We start from the raw sequence: 23,833 nt of genomic DNA on the forward strand, positions 1-23,833 counted from the left end.
TCACTCCTCCTCTGTTCCAGCCCAGGGTTTGTGATGTGTGACGTCGGCTCATTTTCTATTTTTATGACAATGACGCGGTTTCACTTACACATGACTGTCAAAGATGAGCGACCGGAGGCTGATAGAGAAATTCCTGAAACTCTCATCAGACACCAAATCAGAAAACCTCATCATTCTCTGCCAGTGAATTTTACACTCATTTACACTAATTCACACCACAGTTGATTCACTACTGCCTCCATCACTGAGTTCTAATGTGTTATTTAGTGACTTCACAGTTTCAAATCCACACCCAGATTTATCTGGATTTCTAGGCAGGTTACTACATTTACTGTGTCCCTTTATTTGTCCCACAGTGTGTTAAAGGTTTGTGGTGATTTCTGATTTCATTTGTCATTTCCTTTCCTTTGTTTAATGAGAACAGCAGTTTTTGTTTCCAGTAGTTTTGGAGCAAAAGCTTGAGTGTATCACTGAGGGGGGCCGAAGGCGGTCTTGACAATCGTCTGTCAAATCTGTCAAAAATACAGCTGTGTCACACATTCTATTTATTTGAGTGTCGAACGTATTTAGAAAGTTATGACGCAAAATCTTTCTTTACTATGAACCCTGGTGACGGATGTTCACAGACAGTTCTTCTGTTGGACAACCATGACTGGACCAATCATCCTTCTCATGATCCTACCCTTGATGAGGATGATGTCATCATTGTTATCAGAGGACCCAGGTTGACTCCCCCCTCCGACAGCTGTGGTGTGTTGAGCTAGCACCAATTCCTTTGCTCTCCAGGCATTCCTACAGCGATCACTGCCCCCCAGGCATGGGTTTAATGAGGACAGATGTACACTGTTCTTTAATTAAAGTCAAGTCAGTAAATTACTGTAGCTATGAATATCTTCAAGATTCATATTTCCAGATAATTCCAGATTTCAGTGTCTGAAGTTGACGTTTCTGACTTAAGAGCTGGTGCAGAGACAACAGTGAACATTTCTCCAAACTTGAACGTCATCCAGCTCTGCTACTGATTTCTTTTTTAGTTTTTCAGTTCCTACATCGATCCCCGGCGTCATGCCCCCCGGTCCCTCTGCTCCTCACCCTTCACCACTAATCTAAAAACCAAACTGAAGGATGTCCTCCTCCTTCCCCTCAGCTTGCTGCCTGTTCAGTAGACAGACATCGACACCTCTGGACTCTCTTTTGCCTCCTTCTCTGCAGCCAGAGGCAGAGCAGCAGCAGCAGCAGCAGCAGTCAGACTTCTCTGTGTGTAGCCTCACTCTCTCATTTCTGATGCTGAACTTCACACTGGGCAGAGAGCTGCTGCTGCCAAACTCCAGCTGTCTGTCTTTCACAAAGACTTAGAGAACAAAAATGAAACCATGCCTCCTGTTCTCTGCTGCAGCTCCACTTCACGTCAGGTGTCAGTCGACAGAGAGCAGTCTAAGCAGCAGCAGCCAGCAGCCAGCCTCAGTCTTTCACACTATCTCAGAGTAAAACATGGCTGCACAACAAGAAGAGAACGAAAACCTAAAAAAGAAATGTATGTGCCAGTGACCAGGGCCCACCGTGTCATAGGACCATGTTAGTAAATGGAAGTTATTTCCAGTTCTCAGGTATGGAAAGGAAAAGGAAAGCTACAGGGTTTCTACTGGCTCCTGTGGTCAGTTTAAGAAAATAACATTTGAACTTGGAAGACGAAATCCAATTCCTTTACATGTTCTAGATCAGAACCTGCTGATGAGCTTCAGTTATTGGAACAGGTTTCCATTCAAGTTTGGTTAAAATGTGATGTTTGATCAGAGGCCAAAGGTTACAGAGCTCAACACTGGACGAAGACAAGATGAAGAAACTGGTCAAAGCTATTGGAGACACAGAGACCAGTCTGAACTGGTTTCAGAGTGTACTGCAAGAGGCTTAAAACCATTTTAATTGTGTCAAAAAAAGGACTGAACATCTGTGGCTCAGGCTGCTTCCTGGTCCTGGACTGGTTTCCTGAGCTGTTTCAGTTTAAAATGTTCAGTTTCAGGTCCAATTTTAATGGTCAGGCCAGAGCTGACAGCTCACAATAATTACATCAAAAAGCTTTAGCGGCAGAGGAAGGACTGTTTTCAGGTTTGAAACCTCTGATTTAAAGTAATTGGTGTGTTTATCAGGAGCCAGATGTACATTTGTAGGTCAGCCTACTGCCAACAGGTCACCTCCACCCTCTAATCAGCATCTCACCTTCTGGACATTGAAAATAGCAGGGAACAAAGAGGACGTCGGTGTGAACCCCAGCTCCTCTCTCTGCGCTCTTTAACGTTAGTCCAGATCACTGCACAGCTCCCCCACATTTTCTCTTTGCATTGTGCACACATCCATCAGTCCTGAAGGAGACGGCAGCAGAGGAGGAGACAGACAACTGCATATGAGGAGCTTTACATTCAGAACAAAAGCATCCACACAGGCACACAAAGAACAAAAACAATACACACAAGACCCTTAGCTAAAATTAGCTAAAATCACTGATTTTCTCTATGGACTTTGGTTCTACTTTTCTACTTCTCAGAAACGTCTTAACAAACCAATACAGTCTATGGTCTCATGCAGGTGTACAACTTTCTAGAGTATAGCAGAGTTCAAGAGCTCCATTTCTCCTATAGGCTGCTGTTTTTCTCACCATCCACTTCTTTAGTTTATTGCAGTATATTGCAGTACGTGTTTACTCATCAATATAACATCTCAGTATTCGAACGAGGTCTGATATGCGAGGACTTTCTCTGCACTTTCCATCTGTGAATCATGTTTTTCCACAAAGTAAAAATCCTTTAGCGTCTTTGATTCATTGGCCTTTTTAGGGTTTTTTTTTTAAGCATGTGTTAAAAATGCAGATTAAACATGTCAGAGGGATGGAGACTCACGGTCTATATTCTGCAGCACCTCTTATACATTTGCATGAAACATTACGACAGTCAGTGTTCTCCTCGGTAAAGATCCTGATAGAAGATCCTGACGATATTTTCAACAAAAACGACTCCTCCTCCAGTATTTCATACTGTTTCTCATGCTCCTCCCTCCGCTCTCCCCCCACTTTGACAGATGCCCTGTCAACCCGTGCAACAGAGGACAAAAGCCCTTTTAAATCAACAGAGGGAGCTGCTGTGCTCACAGAGCTCATTAGAGTCTGTGTCAGGGTCAGAAATAAGCTCAAAGAAACGACCTTCAAATCTGATATTAACCTTGAAATTTCCATGGCGTAAAATAAATTATTTATCTTTGGGAAAATATCCAACTGGGCTTCTGTGAGATGAATAATGGCGTTGTACTAAGTCATGGAGCCCACGTTTATGTAGACTGTTTCTTGGACATTCAAAGGACTAGACTTAATGTGTGCGAGTGAGCTAAACGCTAGCAAAATATAGCTAACATTAGAGAAGGGTAAAAGAAAAAGTTCATAAAAATTATTTAAAATTAGGTTACAGGCACTTAAGCTAACACAAAAATAATTAATAGTCCACAAAATATAGCTACACAAATCAGACAGGTGTTAATTAAGGGTTAGATTAGAAGTTGGCAATAGTTAGTTAAGATGACAGTTTGAAATTTGATAGAAATATAAATGTTATCTAGACTACGAATGACATGTTGTTAGCCTAACAGCTAAACATTTAGTACGACAATACCTAAAAGGTAAATAGCTAATCCAACCGAGGCAAAGGGGAGCTTAAAATGTTATTTTATTTTGTGATTTATTTTTTTAGGTTAATATTCTGATGGAAAACAGATGTCACAATGTCTGGTCATGTTCTCCATCTTCTGTGCATCACTGATGGAGACACAGCTCATGTGAAGGTGTTCCAGACGTTAAAGACACTTCAGATATTCAGCCCTCAGGAGAGTGAGTGTGAATGGTATGTACTAATCCACAGTCACTTTGAATCCCTGCACCCACTTAGTGCATCATCTTCATTTCCTCATTTATTCAGGGTCACAACCGCCCCATTCCCCACCAACTGCAGATGAAACATGGTCTCATTTACACTGAGGGAAAAGGTGGAACATTTTGGATTTCCATTGAAACACAGTAAAATAACTTTAAGGGAAACCATCATTTGCAAGTTATGCAAGGTGTCGTTAGAACTGCTGAACAACCAGTAACCTGAGCACACACTTACATTCAACGCAATACTTTGGGTACGCAGAACTGTTAGCAGAGGATGACAAGCCCTGGTTAAAGCAGACAAAAATAACCTTGCAAATGTTACATAACAGATCTGGTTGGAGTGCCTTCTAGTGGATGTGGGATGTAATAGGCGTATAGAACAAGCTTACTTTTTTTTTTAATTTAACATAAGAAGCATTAGAAATATCTGAATCTGACTCGAGGGGAGGACTGACAGCCCTACTGTGCAGTGGGTAACAAAGGTCAGTACCACAAGACTGTTAAAGGGAATTAAATGCATGCTATTTGTTCATAATGTGTTTGGATTTGTTTCAGACAAATGTCACCAAGAACTGTCTTCTGTCCTCTGTCTTCGACTGTGACACACGAGAGGCTTTAAGTGCAGGACCAAATGTCTCCCTGTACAGAAAACTTTTTATGAAACACATTAATACTTCTTATCTGTACTTAAGTGATCATTACTGGTGAGTCACACCATCGTCTGCTTCCTTCATAAACCTTGTCTCCTAAAGAGCCGCAGGACAATTACACAGTGGCGAGAAGACAATAAAAGATGTGATGATGGAGGAAGGAGGTGAAATTCCTTCCTTCACATAATAACGTTTGGTTCAGACTCAGGAGCCAAACATAATCATGTGCTGCGTTCGGCAGGAACGTTCAGACTGCAGTCTTTCTGCATGAAGACCCTGGAGAAAATCTCTGATTCAACCATGATCGTACACAGCTGTTATAAATTCTCTGCCGCCTTCGTTGAAGTTCAAATGTGTTATTTTGTCACTTCATGGTTAAAAGTCCCTTTGCTGATTAACTCAGTGACACAAACTGGCCACAGGAGGCAGCGGTGGACCAGCAGCTTCTGTGGCTCTGTGAGCTAAAATGCCTGATTTTCTCCTTGGTACAAGTAAGCATGTCGTTGTAGTATGAATAACTGCCTCTGTTCAGGCAATATTTGAAATAAAGAATGGTAATGAAAAATGACTACTGCAAGAACTCAACATGGACCAAAACATCCATCCATCCATTTTCATCCGCCTATCTGTTACCAGGTTGCGGGGGCAGCAGTCTCCACGACCGCCACCCAAAACACACTGCACCGTACCAGCCCCCCCTGAACCTTCCTGTGGGTGGTGAGTCCACTGGAAGGTACCAACCGCCCTAACCTGGATTCACTCTAACCCAGGAGGTGAACCCTGGGGTTCCACACCAATGACAGAGACACTGGCTCTGGGCCAAAGGGCCACTGGACAATAACAGTACCAATAAAACTCCAGGTATTTGTCACAGGAACATTCAATACAAAGGAGCATTTGGACGGATGATGTTGTTGTTCTGTTGTTGTTTTATTTGATGTCTTCTTCTAACTGATGATTGTGGTACTCATCTCAGAGTTCCTCCAAAATGTGCCAAATCACACAAGGAATGAACACAACGGACAGACAAAAGGCCCAGTATTTAGTGGATATGTACTTAGCGTTAAGCACAAACAAGGCTCTGGTCAGTTATATGTAGTACATACATCATGTTTACACTACAAAATATAGCACTAGAAACCAGAGGGGTACCTTGGAACAGGCGTGCTTCCACCACACGATCTAGAAATAAGTGGGAAAGTACCAGGAACTATGTATGTGCATATGCAGTAGATGGAACAGCGACTATGTGGAAGAATCAGGCTTTTACCTCAACAGATGAACCACTGGTGGGACTGACTTGATGGAACCATGAGGGACAGAGGGGGGCAGGGAGACATAGACTGAAGACATTGGGAACTCACACACACTGTACCAGGCAGACACTGTAAGACGTTTAGCATCTTAGAACATTGTCTAGTACCATATATTAAAAATGTGGCTGAAATATACAGAGAGAGATTTAATTAATTACGTCCTTTGTCAAGTGTCTAAAATTTGACTTGTGAAGTCCTTCTCTCCACATCCGCAAAAAATCTGAAGCATCACTTCTGTCTTTTATGAAATGAGCCTCTCACAGATAATTGATTTTTTTGTTGTTGTCAGGAACTGTGACTCACACCATTGTATAACATGTTCTGGTCTCTATGAACAGCTGTTAGTTTGAATCTGTCTTCCTGTTCCTTTGTCCTGACTCTGCTCTTCATCAGAGAACAGTCAAACCCACAGCGAGTGGACGAGTGCAGAGACAGTGGGAGGACGTGGACATTGTTCTCTCAAAGTGCTGTTTGTCACTCTGTCAATGAGTCACAACATCAACGTGCTCACTTAAGGGTTTAAACAGTGAAAATATAGAAATGTTGGGGGCGGGGGGGCTTGGTAATAAATAAACTGAATATTCCAGTTAAACTTATATTGATGTGTGAAGACAATAAGTAGGATTATTCTGTTGTGTTAAACCGTACTACAGAAGGTACTACACTATGAATATAGTTGTTGTAATATGGAATCTGAGCAGTAACCTTTGATGGCACACAATAAAATAAGTTTACAGTTTTCTTGCTAAATGTTGTAGCTTATAACATTAACATGAAACAACAAAGTAAATAATTATCTCTGTGCCAATCATTCAAATGAATTTAACCCCAAATTGTAATTAAATTACCTTTGATATTGTAAGCAAACATTAATTAACTACATACCTACATTAAGTATATATATATGTAGATCGTCAGCAGCTCTGTATTTCCCTTATTTTTCTTGTTTATTGTATCACTGGTTAATGAGGTGAGGAGAAAATGAGCTGCAGATTCCCTGTAAGCCCCAGAATCACATTAGATCAAATCAAGAAATGGTAGGTTGAGGATGACATCATCTCTTGTTGCAACAGATGACAGATTTTAACAAGACTTCACACTGATGTCTTTTTCCTTAATCGCACAGAACCTGCTCATGTGTCCATGTCTCCAGCTATGATTCTGTAAAAACATTTACCCGTATTTTTAACAACTAAATGTAAAAAAAGAAAGAAAAATAGCTGTGAGCTGACAGAGTCATGCTGACCTGCGATGTGAATGAATCACAGTGATTTGATCTGTCATCAAAAATTACTAAAAAAAACAAACATTTCTGTCTCTTCAATAATAATCATAATAATAATGAGAATAATCACTTTTATTAAATTATTTTCATTATATATACGGATGGTGAGATTCAAACTTGACATCCTCAGCTAACACGCCTGATATTCGATTACACCACGGGATATTTAAAAAAATTGAGAGATGAGAGAAAACAAGGCATCAGACTGTAAATGGTTTAAGTGTCATAGTCAGTAAAATGCCTTGTTTTGGCTCAGCTTTGGCTCATGTCTTGTTCAAAAACAGAATAATTAGTGGCTTCAGAAGATTCACCAACCTCTCTGTGTTGGTATAGAATTATTCTCCTGTGGTGCCAATAAAACCACCTAAAAACCTTTTTTGTATGACATTAAAATAACAGAGATGTTCTTATGATAGGATGGATTCTCCTCCTGCTCCTGCCACTTGTCTGACACTGGCATTTAACTGTCGCCTCTTTCTGACCTCAGGTTCTTGGCTGACTATATTGTAGCCTTTAAATAAAAGTTTAACAGAATTTTGGCATGAGGAAACAGGGAACATGAAAGGACAGTTAATCTGTTCTCGTTCACGTAAAATGTATTTGTTTCGTGTCGTTTATTGAAAATATTGATAAATATATTATTGATAATATATTTAATTGTTTTATATAATTTATCATAACGTCGATGGATTAGAATTTGAATATTTTTGTCATTTTGCTCTATTTCGGTATTTTTAAAAGACAGAAACGCAAACAGGAAGCAAACCGGAAGCATGCGTCAGTGACGTCGGCAAAGGAAAACAAAAACAAACCTCCTAGTTCCGTTGCCATCGATGTTGTCTGTTGTTTTAGTTAGTCGGTTGTTTCAATTGTTTCGTCTTTCTGACTCTAGAAACCGTGTCCAGTGACGTACCGGCGGGTGTTTATAGTCGCATTTTTATTGACGTCACAAACAGACGTTTGAAACCTGTTAGGCTCTGATGCTAACCCTGTTAGCAATCAGAGCTAAAACTGTTGCTCAACTCTCGCCGTGTTGTCCTACGCTGCATCTTATTTCTCTCGGTTGTTTTTGTTGCGTTGACATTTGCTGAGTAACTGCCGTCTGCTTGTCCACCATGACTCAGCAGAGAGGAGTCAACAGCCTGATGTTCAACCAGGACCAGAGTAAGAACACAAACCTCGACTAACTTGGTATTACCAGGAACTATGTGACAAGAACAAGTACCACTGGCTGTTACTAGGGCTAGTAAAACAATCTTCGTGTGTTTTCACTACAGTAACTTCAAAAAGTACTACGATATGAGTGATTATTTATAAACATATAAACAAAACCGTATAATACATGTCATTCAACCCCATTTATTAGTACTAGGTCCTAGTACTAGTTTAGTTTAATAACCTTGTGCATTTTCATCAAACGTTAGAACCAGGTGTTTTCCACCACTGGTATCTTAGTCACAACTGTGGTTTTTGCAATGATGTTATCTTTTTTTGTTGAGATGGGGGAAAGTACAAAGAACTGTGTGTATTTACAAAAGTAACAAGTATAAAACTAATATGAGGAATCGTTCTCTTACCGGGAACACAGAAGGAACAGTACCAAGAATGATGTAGTCTCTAGTATGGACCAGGAGCTATCGATAGTAAAAGGAACTAAATGTGTAAACCTGGAAGTTATCTCAATACACAAGATTACTAGTTCCCTCGTTTAAAGGGCAAACAAATTAGGATTTCCACTCCCTGTTCCCGTTCCAATACTGTCTCCTGTGGTCAGTTTGTGTCATTGCAGTAAATCTGAACAAAGGATTGAATGAACTGTAAACAGGTAACAACTTGGCGAGGGAGGCAGCAGTGCATCAACAACACATTTTCTTTATTGACTTTTGTTTGGTGAAGGTTTCTAAAAAGCGTTTTCAACCTGATGGTTGTAGACAGAAGAAGCTGCAGAATAAAGCAACAAAGATCGACAATCACCTTCAGATGATTAAACAGCCCTGTTTGTACTCCAGTGCTTAGTATTATGCCCCGTGTCCTTGTACTTGGTGTTGTTCAGAAACATTCAGTTCAGTGTCTTTGTGTCTTTATCACAAGGCTGCTTCTGCTGCGCGATGGAGACCGGAGTCAGGATTTATAATGTAGAGCCTTTGATGGAGAAAGGACACCTGGGTAAGGAGTGTTCTGAAACACATTTTCTGTTCTATACATAACCTTGGATACTAAAGCAGATGTGTGTACATGCGTGTGCGTTCAGACCATGAGCAGGTCGGCAGTGTTGCTCTGTGCTCCATGCTGCATCGATCCAACCTGTTGGCCCTTGTTGGAGGAGGAGTGAATCCTAAATTCTCCGAAATTTCTGGTGAGAACATATTTAATATGAGACCATGAGGCAGAACTCTGGTTTATCTCTGGTGTCCAACATCTGCAGCCTGAGAACGTCATGGTTACTAGGATCATAAATTAGCCACAACGAGAGCACAAATGTTATTATTTAAATCTTGTTCATCTCTAGTCCTGATCTGGGACGACGCCCGTGAGTCCAGGGATCCCAAAGACAAACTGGTTCTGGAGTTTACCTTCACTAAACCCGTCCTGAATGTTTGCATGAGACATGACAAGTGAGTTCAGAGTTTCCATGTGCTTTGGTTGGACACTGCCTTTAAGTGTTGTGTTTACAACTGTCTTTTCTTTTTCTTTTTTTTTGTGGATTCTGTTCCAGGATCATCATTGTGCTGAAGAACAGAATCTACGTGTACAGTTTTCCAGACAACCCAGTCAAACTGTTTGAGTTTGACACCAGAGACAATCCCAAAGGTCATGACCTTTTCTTGTTTGTTTAGATTTTGAGGTGATCTTCCTTTTCTCTCTAAACAGGAGATAAATCTACTGAAATCCTTAGGTTTTTAATGTCACTATCAGGTTACTGTGTTCAAAACAAAAACAATCGGCCTCAGAAACAGCAGTGACTGAACAGTCAGTCATTCCACCATAGTTATTACTCTGCTCTGTTTGCGGTGTCTGGATGAGCTGTAATTCCAGTTTCAGGGACACAGAGAGTAATGACGTGATGGTGGTTTGTCTGTTGCAGGACTGTGTGATTTATGTCCCAGCCTGGAGAAGCAGCTGCTGGTCTTTCCTGGACATAAATGTGGAAGCCTGCAGCTGGTGGTAAGTCACTCACTCAAACAATTTTGAGTGATTTTTTTTGTTTTATAAAACCTCTAAAAAGAGAACTAATATTCTGTGAAATTGACTTTATGTCAATTTACTATCTGCAACTAAGTAGATGAACTGCAAAAATATGGAAATGTATCTCAAAACATCCCATTTACATTTCCTATAATTATAATAACCCTCCCTTCACTGAGTAGCTCCACCCAGACTATCACTACCTGTGTTACTCGTATGTAACTACCAGACCATAAACGTGCAACCCAAAAGCTAAGCTCAGCTGCAGTGATATTGTGTAAACAACACTTGGGGAGAAAGTCAGTGAGGTCACTGAGCTGTGGTTGGTCTACGTACTGTAGTCATGTTGAAGTTTGTTTTTTTTATCTATTACTGCACTTAGATTTAATTTAAATGTTGAAGAATGACAGAAATTTGTAAACGAGAAGCAGAACATGTGCCTTTTAAAACATCAGAAGTCTTCTTCTGTGACCAGGACTTGTCCAACACCAAACCTGGAACCTCTTCAGCTCCTTTCACTATCAACGCCCACCAGAGTGAAATCGCCTGCGTGGCTCTGAATCAGCCAGGCAGTGTGGCTGCATCTGCCTCACGTAAAGGAACCCTCATCCGTCTGTTTGACACCACCACCAGAGACAAACTGGTGGAGCTGCGCAGAGGAACTGATCCAGCCACACTCTACTGGTACGACCACGGAAGAGACCGTGTCAAAGGTCAGTGTCTACAAAAGAAAAAAACAAAGTCTTCACTTCCTGCTTTGTTCTTTCATCAGCATCAACTTCAGCCACGACTCCTCCTTCCTCTGTGCCTCCAGTGATAAAGGAACAGTTCACATCTTTGCCCTTAAAGACACCAAACTGAACCGGCGCTCTGCGTAAGACCAGTTACTCGTCATCGTCCCATCTTAAATAACCTCCAACTCCTCTGGATAAACATTTCTCTTCTTTTCCTTCCTCATCCTGATTCAGCTTAGCTCGTGTCGGGAAGGTGGGTCCAGTGATTGGTCAGTACGTAGACAGCCAGTGGTCATTGGCCAGTTTTACTGTACCGGCAGAGTGTGCCTGCATCTGTGCTTTTGGGAAGAACACTTCGAAGAACGTCAACTCTGTGATCGGTAAGAAGAACATTTTGACTTTTTGTTACCACCATCTAGGGCTGGGCGATATCTCCACATTTTAATATATATCAATATATTTCTAAATGAGATATAACATGGGACGAAATCAATAGTTTATATTTTGCATTAAAATGACAATACTGTACATGAGCCTATTTATCCTCTCCCTGTGTCCCTTTACACACAAGGCCTTTTGACTCTGCCTCCCTAACTTTCATGCACTCACTGTACAGTAAGGCAGTACAACAAATGGTACTTCAATTCAATTCTGAAAACACACACAGATTGAGTAAGACTATATTACAACAGTATTGAACAACTATGTGACTCATCAAGTACCTATGGGAACCACATTCCCCTGTATACCACAGGAGGGAGCCAATGCAGCAATGTGGAGCTTCTAAAAACAAAATGTTGTCATTCAAATCATCTGTGATTAAAATAATTTTCTCTGCAGCCATTTGTGTGGACGGAACCTTCCACAAGTATGTGTTCACTCCTGACGGCAACTGCAATAGAGAGGCCTTTGATGTTTATCTGGACATTTGTGACGACGACGACTTCTGAGGAAATTCACAGCTGCAGAGATCAGTTTAAAAACAACCACACACTCTGAGGAACCACAGAGATGAGTTTGTCTTCTGACAATGACAAGTCAAAATTGGACTGGGACAGAAATGTATTTACTCAGTATCTCCTAGGTCCATTGTCAATTTCATTCATTTCAGGATTTGGGATCATGTTGATAATAAATCTAGTGATTGTCATCAGATTGATAATGCAATTATTGATTTTGTCTGATCTGTTTTTATAATCGTCTGTATCTGAGCCATCAACATCTGACTGTAAGCTTGTTTTTTTATGATGCTTGTACATCATGAGTCTGTTGTCAGACTTAAAAGAACATGCATGACCTGTAGAGACCAACTTTATTATATAAATATATTGCATATTTGAAGTTTTGAAGACTTTTACTAGCAACAAACATGACATTGTGCCTTCTAATAGGCATAAAAAGTGATGAAAACTCAGACTCTGGATCTTAGTAGGTCTGTTGAAGATGGGATGGTTTGTGAAAAAAGAACACGGTTGTTGATTCTGCAGTGCCCCCTCCTGGTATGTAAGATAGCCCAACTTTGAAACTAGACTATTTAGGTTTGTAAGGGACAAGATCATATCTAAAAATAACTGAAAAACTTGCCATTTGAAAAACACCTACACACCATTTTTAAATATAATTTTTTTAATGTATAAAACACAACAGAACTCCTCATAAACTTATATCTGTGAAGGAAATGATTGAAGCTCCCTGCAAAGACCAATTGGTGATTCACTGCTGCCTCTGTTTTTTATCCTCACTTTAAATTTACCTTGTGACACAAACTGACCACAGGAGGGTTTTTTTTTGCCAGAAAACAAAACTTTAACTTTTTTTTAACATTTCAGTGATGTAAACAAATTAAGATTTAATGAAGAGAGTCTTTTGTTTATTGGCTTCTTCCTGTCCGTGCTGACAACAGCTGAGTTTTTATAGCAGCCAAACATCCTTGTCTCTGGGAGACTCTGGTTACGTTACCTCCCCCTTAGAATAGGCTGAACTGTCCCTTTACCTTGTTCAAGTGCTGCAACTCAGTCCTGCTCAATAGTCCAGTGTTGGATTTAAAGTCCAGGGTCACTTTCACAGAGAAACAGGAGGTCCAAACATCTCCATCGTCTCCACAACAAGTGACAGGTGATCCAGAAAGGAGTTCACAGACACTCTGAGGATTCGAGCCTCGTCTGCACTCCACCTACTGTGACACAGGTACATACAGGGTGATAAATTAAAAAAAAAAACCCTTTGTTGAGTGAAAAATAGTTCTGGATGCAGGTTTCTTACACAGACAGTATGTTTTCTGACAGCACCAGCTCTTTAGTTATTCCACCTTTCCTTGGTTCACGGTCTGGAGACAATGAGCGCAGAGCGATTTCTGCTTCACGAGATGTCGGGAACGGCACTTCCAAAAAACTGCAGGAGTGTTAAGGGACCATTTGACAGAGACCGGATCTAGTTTTATGAAACTAGAAACCTAAAATAAAGTTTTTAAAGTTACTTTCTTTAAATACTTATTTTCTATAACACAATTTTTACCCTGACTAAACCCTGACTTTTTTACAGGGAAAACTTCAGTTTCTATTTAGAAGTGACACTTCTCTTTCATATAAAGCAAATCTACCATATTTTCCTTCTATCTATTCTATAATTTTCCAAACTGCAGAAAATAAGGTGGAAATCCAGTTCTTTTACCCAATTGTTTTGTGGATTTCTTTTGTACAATATCAATACACAACAATATGGGACCTAGTTACTGTCTACTGCTGCCGTTAATAAAGAAGTAAAATTAAAATATCGTTTACGGGAATAATTCGGCATTTACATTTCGGTAATCTCGGTGCTTGCATTTCTTATATTAAGCTGTGACTGATATACAATGCACACAACAGTTTATTTTCGTATTTTTCTAATATAGTCACTGTAAATGTAAATCGTGTTGTTAAACACAGCTACACATTTCCCTCGTGGAATTCTAACACCATAGCGAGTACACCGAGAAAACATTATCGGTGTTTGGTATTATAAATAAAGTATTTAAAAAATATTCCTGCATTGGTCTCTTTGGAAAAGGATACAACTCAAATTTCCCTGTTTCAGAGTTTGTTTCTACAACTGACGTTGCCATCGTGGTTGTTGTTGAAGCGAGCGGACAGGAAGTGATTCTTCTTCTTTCTCCGAAGAGCAATGAAGTTGAATTGGTGGCTTCTTGCTGCCACTACGCGGTCAACTGGGATCTCCACACATAGCCTTCATAGATAATTATACTGTATTTACTCGACTTGAAACACATTATTTTATTTAAAAAAATAATAATATTTTTCATCTTTCCTATTTAAACTTTTTAATCTAAAACATTCTGTCGTTCTTCGTTCCTCTTAAAGCAAGTTAGTAAGTTCTTTTAATTTAAGATTAAGGTATTTTAATGTCTTTTGATTTGTGTCGTTTTAAATCTAAAGTAACTAGAAGAACAAAAGAAATATAGAACAAAACTTAATCAAAATCGATTAAAGTTTTTTTTAGTATTATTTCAAACAAGAGCATATAATAAGGAAACTCATTCAAGGACACGATCTGCTGTCAGAAACCGACCAATCAGAGCTCAGTTGGCTTTTCAACATAAAATCGATGTGTGACTTTTATTTTGTAGCCGCTGCTGTCAAAATCAGGTGTTCCTCCTCCTCCTCCTGTTCTCCTGAATCTTTGTCTTTTTCTGATTATTCAGACTGACAACAGGTTCACACGTCAGTGCGGGGATCTATTTTGATAAGTGACTTGTTAAAACGGCTCGTGTCTGAGAATCTTATCTTTTCTACAGATGACAGTGAAAACCAGCTGGATTTTCTTCATCTCCTGTTTCTTCATCATTTCTCTCCACTTTCTACAGCTGTGATTTTCTTTTAATCACAAGTTAGCAAGTAACAAGTAAGTACACAACGAGTCTCTGTGTCTGATCTTTGTGTCTAACTTAGATAAAACACCGTTGAAGACTAAGATTTGATGATCATTTGTATCAAATATGAAAAAAGACAAAAAGTGATTTAAATGTATAATTGTGTAATTGTGGTCTCAGTCGTTTCATTATCTGAGCTCAGAGTGAGTCACTAACTTTATTTATGTGGAACACAATTTTAACACTGTGAAGGCACTTCACCCTCGATCCATAAACATGCAGGATTAGTATAACTGGACACTGTGATTGACCATAGGTTTGTGTGGCTGGAGAACTGTCTCCTCCATCACCCGATGAAGAGAAGAATGAAATGAAATGATGCATGAACGGAAAAACAATACAATGCTGTTAACCAAAGTGTGGGATGTGGCCCTACTACAGACATAACATGACGTTTTCTGACAATATTAATCTAAATATGCAGTGTATTTTTTTGTTGTTGTTTGGACCGATGTTTTGACAGCACTAAGAGTTTTGTGTGTGGACAGGACTTTAAAAACCCTGTGTTTGTGTGGATTCAGGGGATAAAATATAACAAACATGGATCAAGAAACAAGGATTCAAGAAAACTATGAATATAGAAAGTGTAGGAAAACAAGCAGTGGCCCTGAAACGATCACACCACTAACAGGAGGACCTTCTTTGGTCTGAAGTATCACTGGTCTCTTTATTATTTGTTTAGTGTCAAACCATGACCTCAGTCTTTGCAGCTTTTGAATAATGACTTGTTAAAACAGATGTATGAAGACGTTTACCAAACATGAACCTCTTTGAATGTTTGATTTACCTTTGAAAAGTTACATCATTAGATACAACTCACATTTTATTTCCTCCAGAGTCACAACATTGTCTTTATTCACAGGCCAGCTGCAGATGCACAGGCACATGGCTAAAAGTGGCAGCACTCTACGAGACCTGCAGCTGGCGCTGCAGCTGAAGATCGAGGAGCTAAGACAGAGGGACGCTCTGATCGATGAGCTGGAGCTGGAGTTGGACACCAAGGATGATCTGATCCGACAGCTGCAACTGGACCTGGACCAACACCGCAACACCTCCCTGAAAGCTGCCAGCTCTGCAGAGACAACCACAGGTGTGTTAGCACAGTTAGCTTCTCAGCAGACAAATACACTGAGTGACTCGTGGTCAAAGCCTGTCAAACTCCTTCTGGCTGAATTCCCCTTCCCTCTGGATGTTCCCAGAAGCAGCGGTGATTTTGGCCCCTGGAGCTGACGAGCCTCAGAGGACTAAACGACAGGCGATCTCAGCCGAGCCCTCAGCTCTGGACCCGTCACAGCTGACGGACGTGACACTCACCAGCTACTGCAAGTCCAAAGAGTGAGTGTCTGAGCAAATAAGTGACCAGGAACATTTACGTTCACTCTCACTGACCTCTCCTGTGTCTATCTGCAGATCCAGTGAGCTGATCCAGAGGGCGCTGATGGACAATGACTTCATGAAACACCTGGAACACGGACAGGTAAGGATCAGGATCAGTGCAGGACTCTGTTGAACTTGGCCTGGTTCTGGTGTCAGTCAGACTGTCGTTGACCTCATGTGGGCAGATCCTCACCATCATGGACTGTATGCGTCCCACCAGCTTAGAGAAAGGCTGCTGTGTGATCCAGGAAGGAGACGATGGCTCCACGGTCTACGTCATGGAGGGTGAGACACCTCATCTAATTAATATAGTCCCCAAACCTACTGTGAGGGTTCAAACCCCCAACCCTTAAGAGATTAAACTGAGGTGATTGTTGATTATCCTCGGGGGGAAGTGTTTCTGCTAATATCCCTTTATGTTTGTGTGTGTGTTGACAGAGGGGATGGTGGAGGTGACCAAACAAGACAAGAAACTCTGCACCATTGGTCCAGAAAAAGTGTTTGGAGAACTGGCCATCCTGTACAACTGCACCCGCACAGCGTCAGTCACAGGTGAGGCTGTGAAGACCAACAGCTGTAACCATGGAGACCAGTTGACTGGAGGTCAACACTGTACAGAGAACAACCCAGAGCTTCTCGCCAATCAGAATAGATTTGAATTGCCTTCCAGTTCCTGTTGTAGTCACATGAACGATGGTCAGCCCTGTGCTACGTCCACTTATTAACCCCTACACAGAGACCTTGGTTTAATAGCAGGTCACAGCCAACGTTTACAGGTGCATACCGCCACCTACTGTACTAGAGTGTGTAGTCCCATGGTATGACCACTGGCTTTTTGCGCTAACGCAGCCTAGTCCTTATGCCTTGATGCACATGCATTAGTATTGATTTTAAATCGATTCACGGTGCAGATAGTTTGAGTTGTGTCTCCTGCTGCAGCAGCTGTGTAGAGGGTTATTCAGAAAGTGAGGCTGTGGCCCTGACAGACCCATTGAAGGTCTTGTCAGCGCAGTAGGAAATAAAATAATTCAGGTCAAAGAAATGTTGGAATGATGCACGGCTGTTAGTCATCCTCTGATAAATGGAAAGTGTGATGAAGGTCGTCTTCAGGGCTCTCTCTCTTTTGATTCAATAATACAGAGTCTCCCACACACAACGAAGAAATACTCGCGTAAACACACACACACACTCATCTGATGCTGAAGGCTGTTTTTTAAAAGCATTTTCAAGTGTTTTGTATGAATCCACAGGAGGAATAAAAGCAGAGCTGTGAGCCACGCTGTTACATGGGCTTCTGTTGGATGGAAATGTTATATTGACCTGCCAACTTGACCTGAAGTAGACTTCATGTTCACAAATGGAACTGTGACGTGGAACATCACAGAAAAGCAAACTGGAAAAATACACTTTTCACACCAGTTTAGTTCCACTGTTTCGGCCTTTTTACCAGAAAAACACTGTTGTCTTCTTTTACTGATGAGCTGGAAGACTCTGACAGGACCTCATACAAGCTTCTCCAAAACATCCCAAACCTCGCTCTAATTATGGAAATAAACTCCCTTAGAACAACAGTTGACAGACAATAATATCTTTTTTCATAATATATGTTTTTTGTCCTCTTCTTCGTTTGTCTGTCTCCAGCCCTGACGGACATCAAGCTGTGGGCCATCGACCGACAGGACTTCCAGACCATCATGATGCGGACAGGGCTCATTAAACATTCCCAGTACACAGAGTTCCTGCGCAGGTACAGATCATCGCTAACCCCACCATGTCAGCTAAAACATGCAGCTAACTCCTGTCTCCCACCTCCTCCAGTGTCCCCTCTTTCTCATCCCTCCCTGAGGACATTCTCAGTAAACTGGCTGATGTTCTGGAGGAGGTACTGTTTCCAACCTCTGGTGCACAGACTCACTTTTCACTATCACTTCCTGACATCTGTGCTCCCTGCAGTGACGGTGAGCACGAATGTCTGCATTGACTGATCTGAAGTTACAGACGTGTCTCTGTGCTCAGACTCATTACAGCGACGGTGATTACATTATCCGCCAGGGAGCCACTGGAGACACATTCTTCATCATCAGTAAAGGACAGGTAAGGAAAAAGGATGAGATAGAGGAGGAGAAGATTCATGAGGAGGTGGTAACAATGAGGAGAGTCGGAGGAGAGTTTCTCAGAGGTTCCAGAAATCAGAGCAGTTTTTCATCTATTTCTGTCAAATTCAATTACGTCAGTTATATAAAAAATTAACATCCACCAACCAAAGAAATATGTGAAAAAAAATAAACCAGCAGAGTTAAACCCATCTGCTGAGTGCATCGACTCTATGGAGAGAATCACTGGTTAAAACCCTGGCACTAACGTTAACCATTTTTAGTGATTTTTCTCCCCGATCATTTGACAGAACCAGAGGCCGAGGCTCCGCCTCTTTTATTTTTAGCTTTGAGCTGTGAAGGTTGTGACGACTGTGTTGTGCACAGGTGAAAGTGTCGCAGCAGAACTCCGATGGTGAGGAGATGCCGAATGAAAAGAGTCTTTCCAAAGGAGACTGGTTTGGAGAGCAGGCTCTGAAAGGGTGAGAATCACATGGGTTCATCTAAGACTTTCTGTAAAAAAAAAAAGAAAAAGAAGTGTCAAAAATGTGATTGGTTCTTACAACATTGACTTCACCCTTAAAGCTCAGAAACATTAACTTTAAGACAAACTGAAGTCAAGACAATAAACTTTAAATAACGAGTCAAATGGCCATAACCAAAAGATGAATGAAAGTTTGCCCAGAAATAACCATAAATGAGAATATATAATCAGACATTTAGGTGAGAAACAACAAAGATAAGATGTTTGTCTTTGCTGTGCAGTGAGGACGTTCGAACGGCCAGTGTGACCGCCGTGGGAGACGTCACCTGTCTGGTCATTGACCGAGAGTGAGTTCTTCTACGTCAGGATTTGTTTTACACAGCAGCCCATAATGTGGACCTCAGATGGTCAGTGATTGGTCGGTTCGTCCCTCAGGTCTTTCAAACAGCTGATTGGTGGACTGGATGACACTCCAAGCCAACAGAAAGACATGGACGAGGTCAATGCCAAGTGAGTGGAGGTCACCTCTCCTTGAGAACGCCTGCTGGGTTCTAGACGATTAACTTCAATTCAATTTTAGACACTAATATATACATATATATAGACATTATGTGTGTGTATATATATGTGTGTGTTTATATACACATATACATAATATACATATACATGCTTGTGTGTACATATATATAGTCCACTATACATAAATATATATTGTAAATACACTTCCTTCTCAACTTGATAGTTCCTGACATTCCACGATGATCTGAACCCATGTCAAACTTGGACATGTCTTTTCCATTTGTCCCCTCTTGTCCTCCAGACTACAGGTAGAGGCGGATTTCTTCTCCAGTGTCACACTGAAGGACTTTAATATCATCTGCACTCTGGGAGTGGGAGGCTTCAGCCGAGTGGCGCTGGTGAGGTCTACCGTGAAGTGAGGAAGACGGCTGATTTCCAGGTGTCTGTTTGCTGGACACTGACGGTTTCTGTGTGTGTGTGTGTGTGTGTGTGTGCGTGCGTGCGTTCAGGTGCATTTGAAGAATGATCACAGTCGGTCGTTCGCCCTCAAAGTGTTGAAGAAGCGTTACATCCTGGACAGCAGCCAGCAGGGTCACATCCTGTCAGAGAGACGCATCATGGTGGAGGCTCACAGTCCCTTCATCATCAGGTCAGCTTTGGCCTTTCTGGGAGGGGGGTTGTTGTCCAAGTGGAGACACCAGAATCACTTCTGTCAGACTCACAGTGAGGTCTCCCTGTGATCCAGACTGCGGTCATGTTGTGGACTGTCTTCTGTCTCTCTTCTGTTGGTGCAGGTTGTACAGGACGTTCAAAGACACCAAGTACCTCTACATGCTGCTGGAGGTCTGTCTGGGTGGAGAGCTGTGGTCGCTGCTCAGGGACAGGTACGATCCACTAGATATTACCCATAATTCCATGGTGTTGCAAGTCTGCAGTAGGCTCCCGCAGTTGGTGACAGCCATCGTGGTCATTTGGCATGATATACTGTACAGTAGCTGCTGCTAGTTGTTAGCACTGCGCTAATTTAACAAATCTGCCCAAGCATTTAGTAGTGGTCCAACAGTCTGGTACGGATGAAGAAAATGGAGGCGTCCATAGAGGGAAGACATTGAGCTGGGTTATTATCAGATGTGTTTGAGACACTGCCACTGATAGACAGAGAGACCAGTATGTGGACGAAAGTCCACATTGGGGAACATGTCCCCTACACGTCTTCTCTCTCTGGTTCTTATGTCGGACTTTTATTGTCGGAGGTTTTAGGAACTAACTCTCCAGATATCAGTCCTAGAGCTGAAGTTCTGTGACAGGGTCCTCGTCCCCAGGTCTTTATGGTTTGCAGACAGACATAAAAGAGAAACTATTTAAATACATCTGTACCATCTACAGGGGTTCCTTTGATGACAGCACCACCCGTTTTTACACGGGCTGCGTGATCGAAGCTCTGGCCTTTCTGCACTCCAGAGGAATCATCTACAGAGACCTCAAACCGGAGAACATCATACTGGACCACAGAGGATACGCCAAACTGGTCTGGACATTCTGGTTTTGGTTCCTGTCCCGTTGAGAATGAGAACAGTGATTTTCATTTGCTGAGACCACTATGTCCTTCATACAGGTGGACTTTGGTTTTGCCAAGAAGGTAGGTCTGGGAAAGAAGACGTGGACATTTTGTGGGACTCCTGAATACGTGGCTCCAGAGATCATCCTGAACAAAGGTCACGACAGCTCGGCTGACTGCTGGTCTCTGGGGATCCTGGTGTTTGAGCTGCTCAGTGGCAGGTAGATACTTCCCCTCACCGTCATGTCATTAGAAAGATTTCTGCTGAACTCAACAAAACCTTTCCACCCTGCAGTCCTCCATTTTCAGGCTCTGATCCCATGAAGACCTACAACATCATACTGAGAGGCATCGATATGATCGAGTTCCCAAAGAAGATCACCAAGAGCGCCGCCAACCTTATCAAACGCCTCTGCAGGTGTTTTATCATTAATATTATTGTTATTATTATTTAGAAACTCAAACTCACACCTGCTGCTCTGTGGCTCAGTGCATTTGTGATGCTGATGTTTTCAGGGACAACCCCTCAGAGAGACTGGGGAACCAGAAGAATGGAGTGAAGGACATCCAAAAACACAAGTGAGACGGGACACAGATGTCTGTGCCTCAATGTCTCGCTGTCTGCTGTTGTCATGCCAACACCTTTCTTTGTGCTCCAGGTGGTTCGAGGGCTTCAACTGGGATGGACTTCGTCAAGGAACCATTGACTCTCCGTATATACCTGTGGTGGGTCAGAGTCCAGATCCATGGTTTAGAAGAGTCTTATTCCAATACAAAACATTTTATATTTATAATCCACAAAGAGTTTTTTATTCTCTGCTATCTCATCATCATTGAGTGCAGATTTCTTTTTTTTCTTTTTTCTTTTTTTTTTTTTTTTTTTTTTGGGGCGGTGGGGGGGGGGTAGTTCATTGGATCATCATTGGATCATTGGATTTTTTCCACGTTTTGGTAGACGGTAAAACTTTTCTTAAGAAAAACAACAAGAGTTCAACTAAACAAATCCAAACAGAATATTTCGTCTTCATCCAGAGTTACATAACAAACACACACATGAAGTCAATTTACATGAAGAACTAAAGTGCCTGGAGTTACTAAGACCTTCAGGAGATAACTATGACAAAACATTCACACACATCTCCTCCTGTCAGAGGACCAAGATTATATCTGCTGCTGCTGCTGCTGTGGTTCATTGGAGGTTACATTAATCAACCACCACCAGCAGCAGCAGCAGCAGCAGCAGCAGCAGCAGCAGCTGTGTTAATCCTCCACACCTTCCTGTAAATCCACTCACACACCAAACTCCAAGGAAACTCAATTATTTTACATCCGCAAATAAATCCCATGAAGCAGCTGTCAAATCTGCAAATGTGTGATTATATGACTTCATAGGTTTGAATCCTTATTGTTCAGATTAACCTCAGTGACACAAAGTGACCACAGGAGGCAGCAGTGGACCAGCAGCTCTTAAATCCCTGTGAGCTAAATTCACACATTTTCTTTATGGACTTTGGTGTAGGAGAGTGAATGGTCCAATATCCCTGGTTTAAAGTTCAGACGATTAAATATTATTGGCAGGATGTGACACAGGATGGTTCACATCAGTCTTTGGGAAGTAGTTCATAACTGTGTGGTTACGTCTGCTCACTGTTACTGTTACCTTTTAAAAATCCATGCTGGTCCAACAGGTGAAAGGGCCACTGGACAACAGCAACTTTGACGAATTCCCCGAGGACACCGACGACCCACCTCCTGACGAGGACTCCGGCTGGGACCTGGAATTCTAACATCTGTCTGTTAGGAATGAAGGGTCTAAAGAGGAAGTGAAGCCATAACATAAAGGAGCGCCAACTTCTTGATCAGACCACATGGAGAACTGAAGCTGGGTGCTTTCACAAAGCCCTCAAAGACCAGAACCTCCAGATGAGAAGACTTGGATGTTAGGAAGGCTGAGCACAACGACAGGACGCAGAAACATCCCACACTCCAGTGACGACTCAGATACCAAAGACACGTGAACAAAATGAAGAGAAGAGAGAAAAGCTGATTATAGAACTGTGTGTGTGTGTTAGCTGATTAACAACGTTCAAAATAAAACAGGTATTTGTTTAAAGATTAAAGATCAAATTTGTCAGTTAATGAAAAGAAATAAATCCATTTGTCACTGGTAAAGTCAGTGTGTCCGCAGTAGGTGCTGCAGATGTTTATCAGCCAGCGTTGACCTCCGGGATAATGGGGTCACTGAGGTCGTGTGAGGTTCACTGACTCCTGTTCATGATGGAAACTCTGCTTCCTTCTCTAACGAATCTTTCCCACAATTTAACTGAGAACTGACGCTGAGATAAGACACACACGCACACACACCCATACACACACACACTCTTTTCCACATCCTCTTAAGTGTCAGAGTTTACGAAACAAACCCACAAATTAAAGAACTTAAAGAACAGAGTGGGATTATATAAAAGGGCATTAAAGTAATTCACATTGACGTACATTTTTTAAAAATAAATCGCAGAATAAATCTGTAGTTTTAACTTACACTGAAAGATGAATGTGGCCCAGTAAATACAGTTTGATTTACATGTTAATTATGGTGAATTTAGTGAAAAAATCTAAGAGATACATTTGTTTTCTGACATTATTACAGTTAATAAATCAACAGGATTAATTCATGTGTTATTGTCAGTGTAAATGTGTGACTAAATACTGTACTAGTAGTAAAACTAAATACTCTAATACTTTGTTTTTCTAACGTTTTTCTAATTTACTTAAACACAAATCTAA

At 41.4% G+C, this 23,833-nt stretch overlaps 3 protein-coding genes across 5 annotated transcripts; 2 read left to right on the plus strand and 1 right to left on the minus strand.

Annotated features, from left to right (window-relative positions):
- The first annotated feature begins 7,929 nt into the window (after positions 1-7,929).
- On the plus strand, positions 7,930-12,428 carry wdr45 (WD repeat domain 45). Its single transcript, XM_008324738.3, has 10 exons — positions 7,930-8,331; positions 9,259-9,333; positions 9,419-9,523; positions 9,677-9,782; positions 9,884-9,978; positions 10,253-10,332; positions 10,829-11,037; positions 11,126-11,227; positions 11,322-11,467; positions 11,928-12,428. The coding sequence occupies exons 1-10, from the start codon at positions 8,283-8,285 to the stop codon at positions 12,035-12,037; spliced, it is 1,077 nt and encodes a 358-aa protein (XP_008322960.1). The 5' UTR covers positions 7,930-8,282; the 3' UTR covers positions 12,038-12,428.
- Positions 12,429-12,695: 267 nt separating this feature from the next.
- On the minus strand, positions 12,696-14,297 carry lage3 (L antigen family member 3). Its single transcript, XM_008324735.3, has 3 exons — positions 14,141-14,297; positions 13,350-13,478; positions 12,696-13,263 (listed from the first exon to the last, which is right to left on the minus strand). The coding sequence occupies exons 1-3, from the start codon at positions 14,188-14,190 to the stop codon at positions 13,149-13,151; spliced, it is 294 nt and encodes a 97-aa protein (XP_008322957.1). The 5' UTR covers positions 14,191-14,297; the 3' UTR covers positions 12,696-13,148.
- A 137-nt stretch (positions 14,298-14,434) lies between these two features.
- On the plus strand, positions 14,435-23,584 carry LOC103389350 (cGMP-dependent protein kinase 1-like). 3 transcript variants are annotated; one of them, XM_025062471.1, is made up of 20 exons: positions 14,435-14,987; positions 15,878-16,105; positions 16,215-16,350; positions 16,426-16,492; positions 16,578-16,677; positions 16,831-16,944; positions 18,034-18,139; positions 18,211-18,274; positions 18,409-18,486; positions 18,873-18,967; positions 19,251-19,316; positions 19,405-19,479; positions 19,790-19,886; positions 19,998-20,137; positions 20,283-20,372; positions 20,875-21,016; positions 21,104-21,267; positions 21,342-21,464; positions 21,563-21,625; positions 21,706-22,326. In XM_025062471.1, exons 2-20 carry the CDS (start codon positions 15,889-15,891, stop codon positions 21,881-21,883), a joined length of 2,115 nt encoding a protein of 704 aa, XP_024918239.1. In that variant the 5' UTR covers positions 14,435-14,987; positions 15,878-15,888; the 3' UTR covers positions 21,884-22,326. The 3 variants fall into 3 exon arrangements, with proteins under 3 accessions (XP_024918239.1, XP_024918238.1, XP_024918237.1); XM_025062470.1 differs by lacking the exon at positions 14,435-14,987 and adding an exon at positions 22,735-23,584 and having other exon boundaries at positions 15,047-16,105; positions 21,706-21,772; XM_025062469.1 differs by lacking the exon at positions 14,435-14,987 and having other exon boundaries at positions 15,047-16,105.
- The last annotated feature ends 249 nt before the right edge of the window (positions 23,585-23,833 follow it).

This window comes from Cynoglossus semilaevis, chromosome 14 (assembly GCF_000523025.1).
Source record: "Cynoglossus semilaevis isolate Cse_v1.0 chromosome 14, Cse_v1.0, whole genome shotgun sequence".
NCBI classification, from domain to species: domain Eukaryota; kingdom Metazoa; phylum Chordata; class Actinopteri; order Pleuronectiformes; family Cynoglossidae; genus Cynoglossus; species Cynoglossus semilaevis.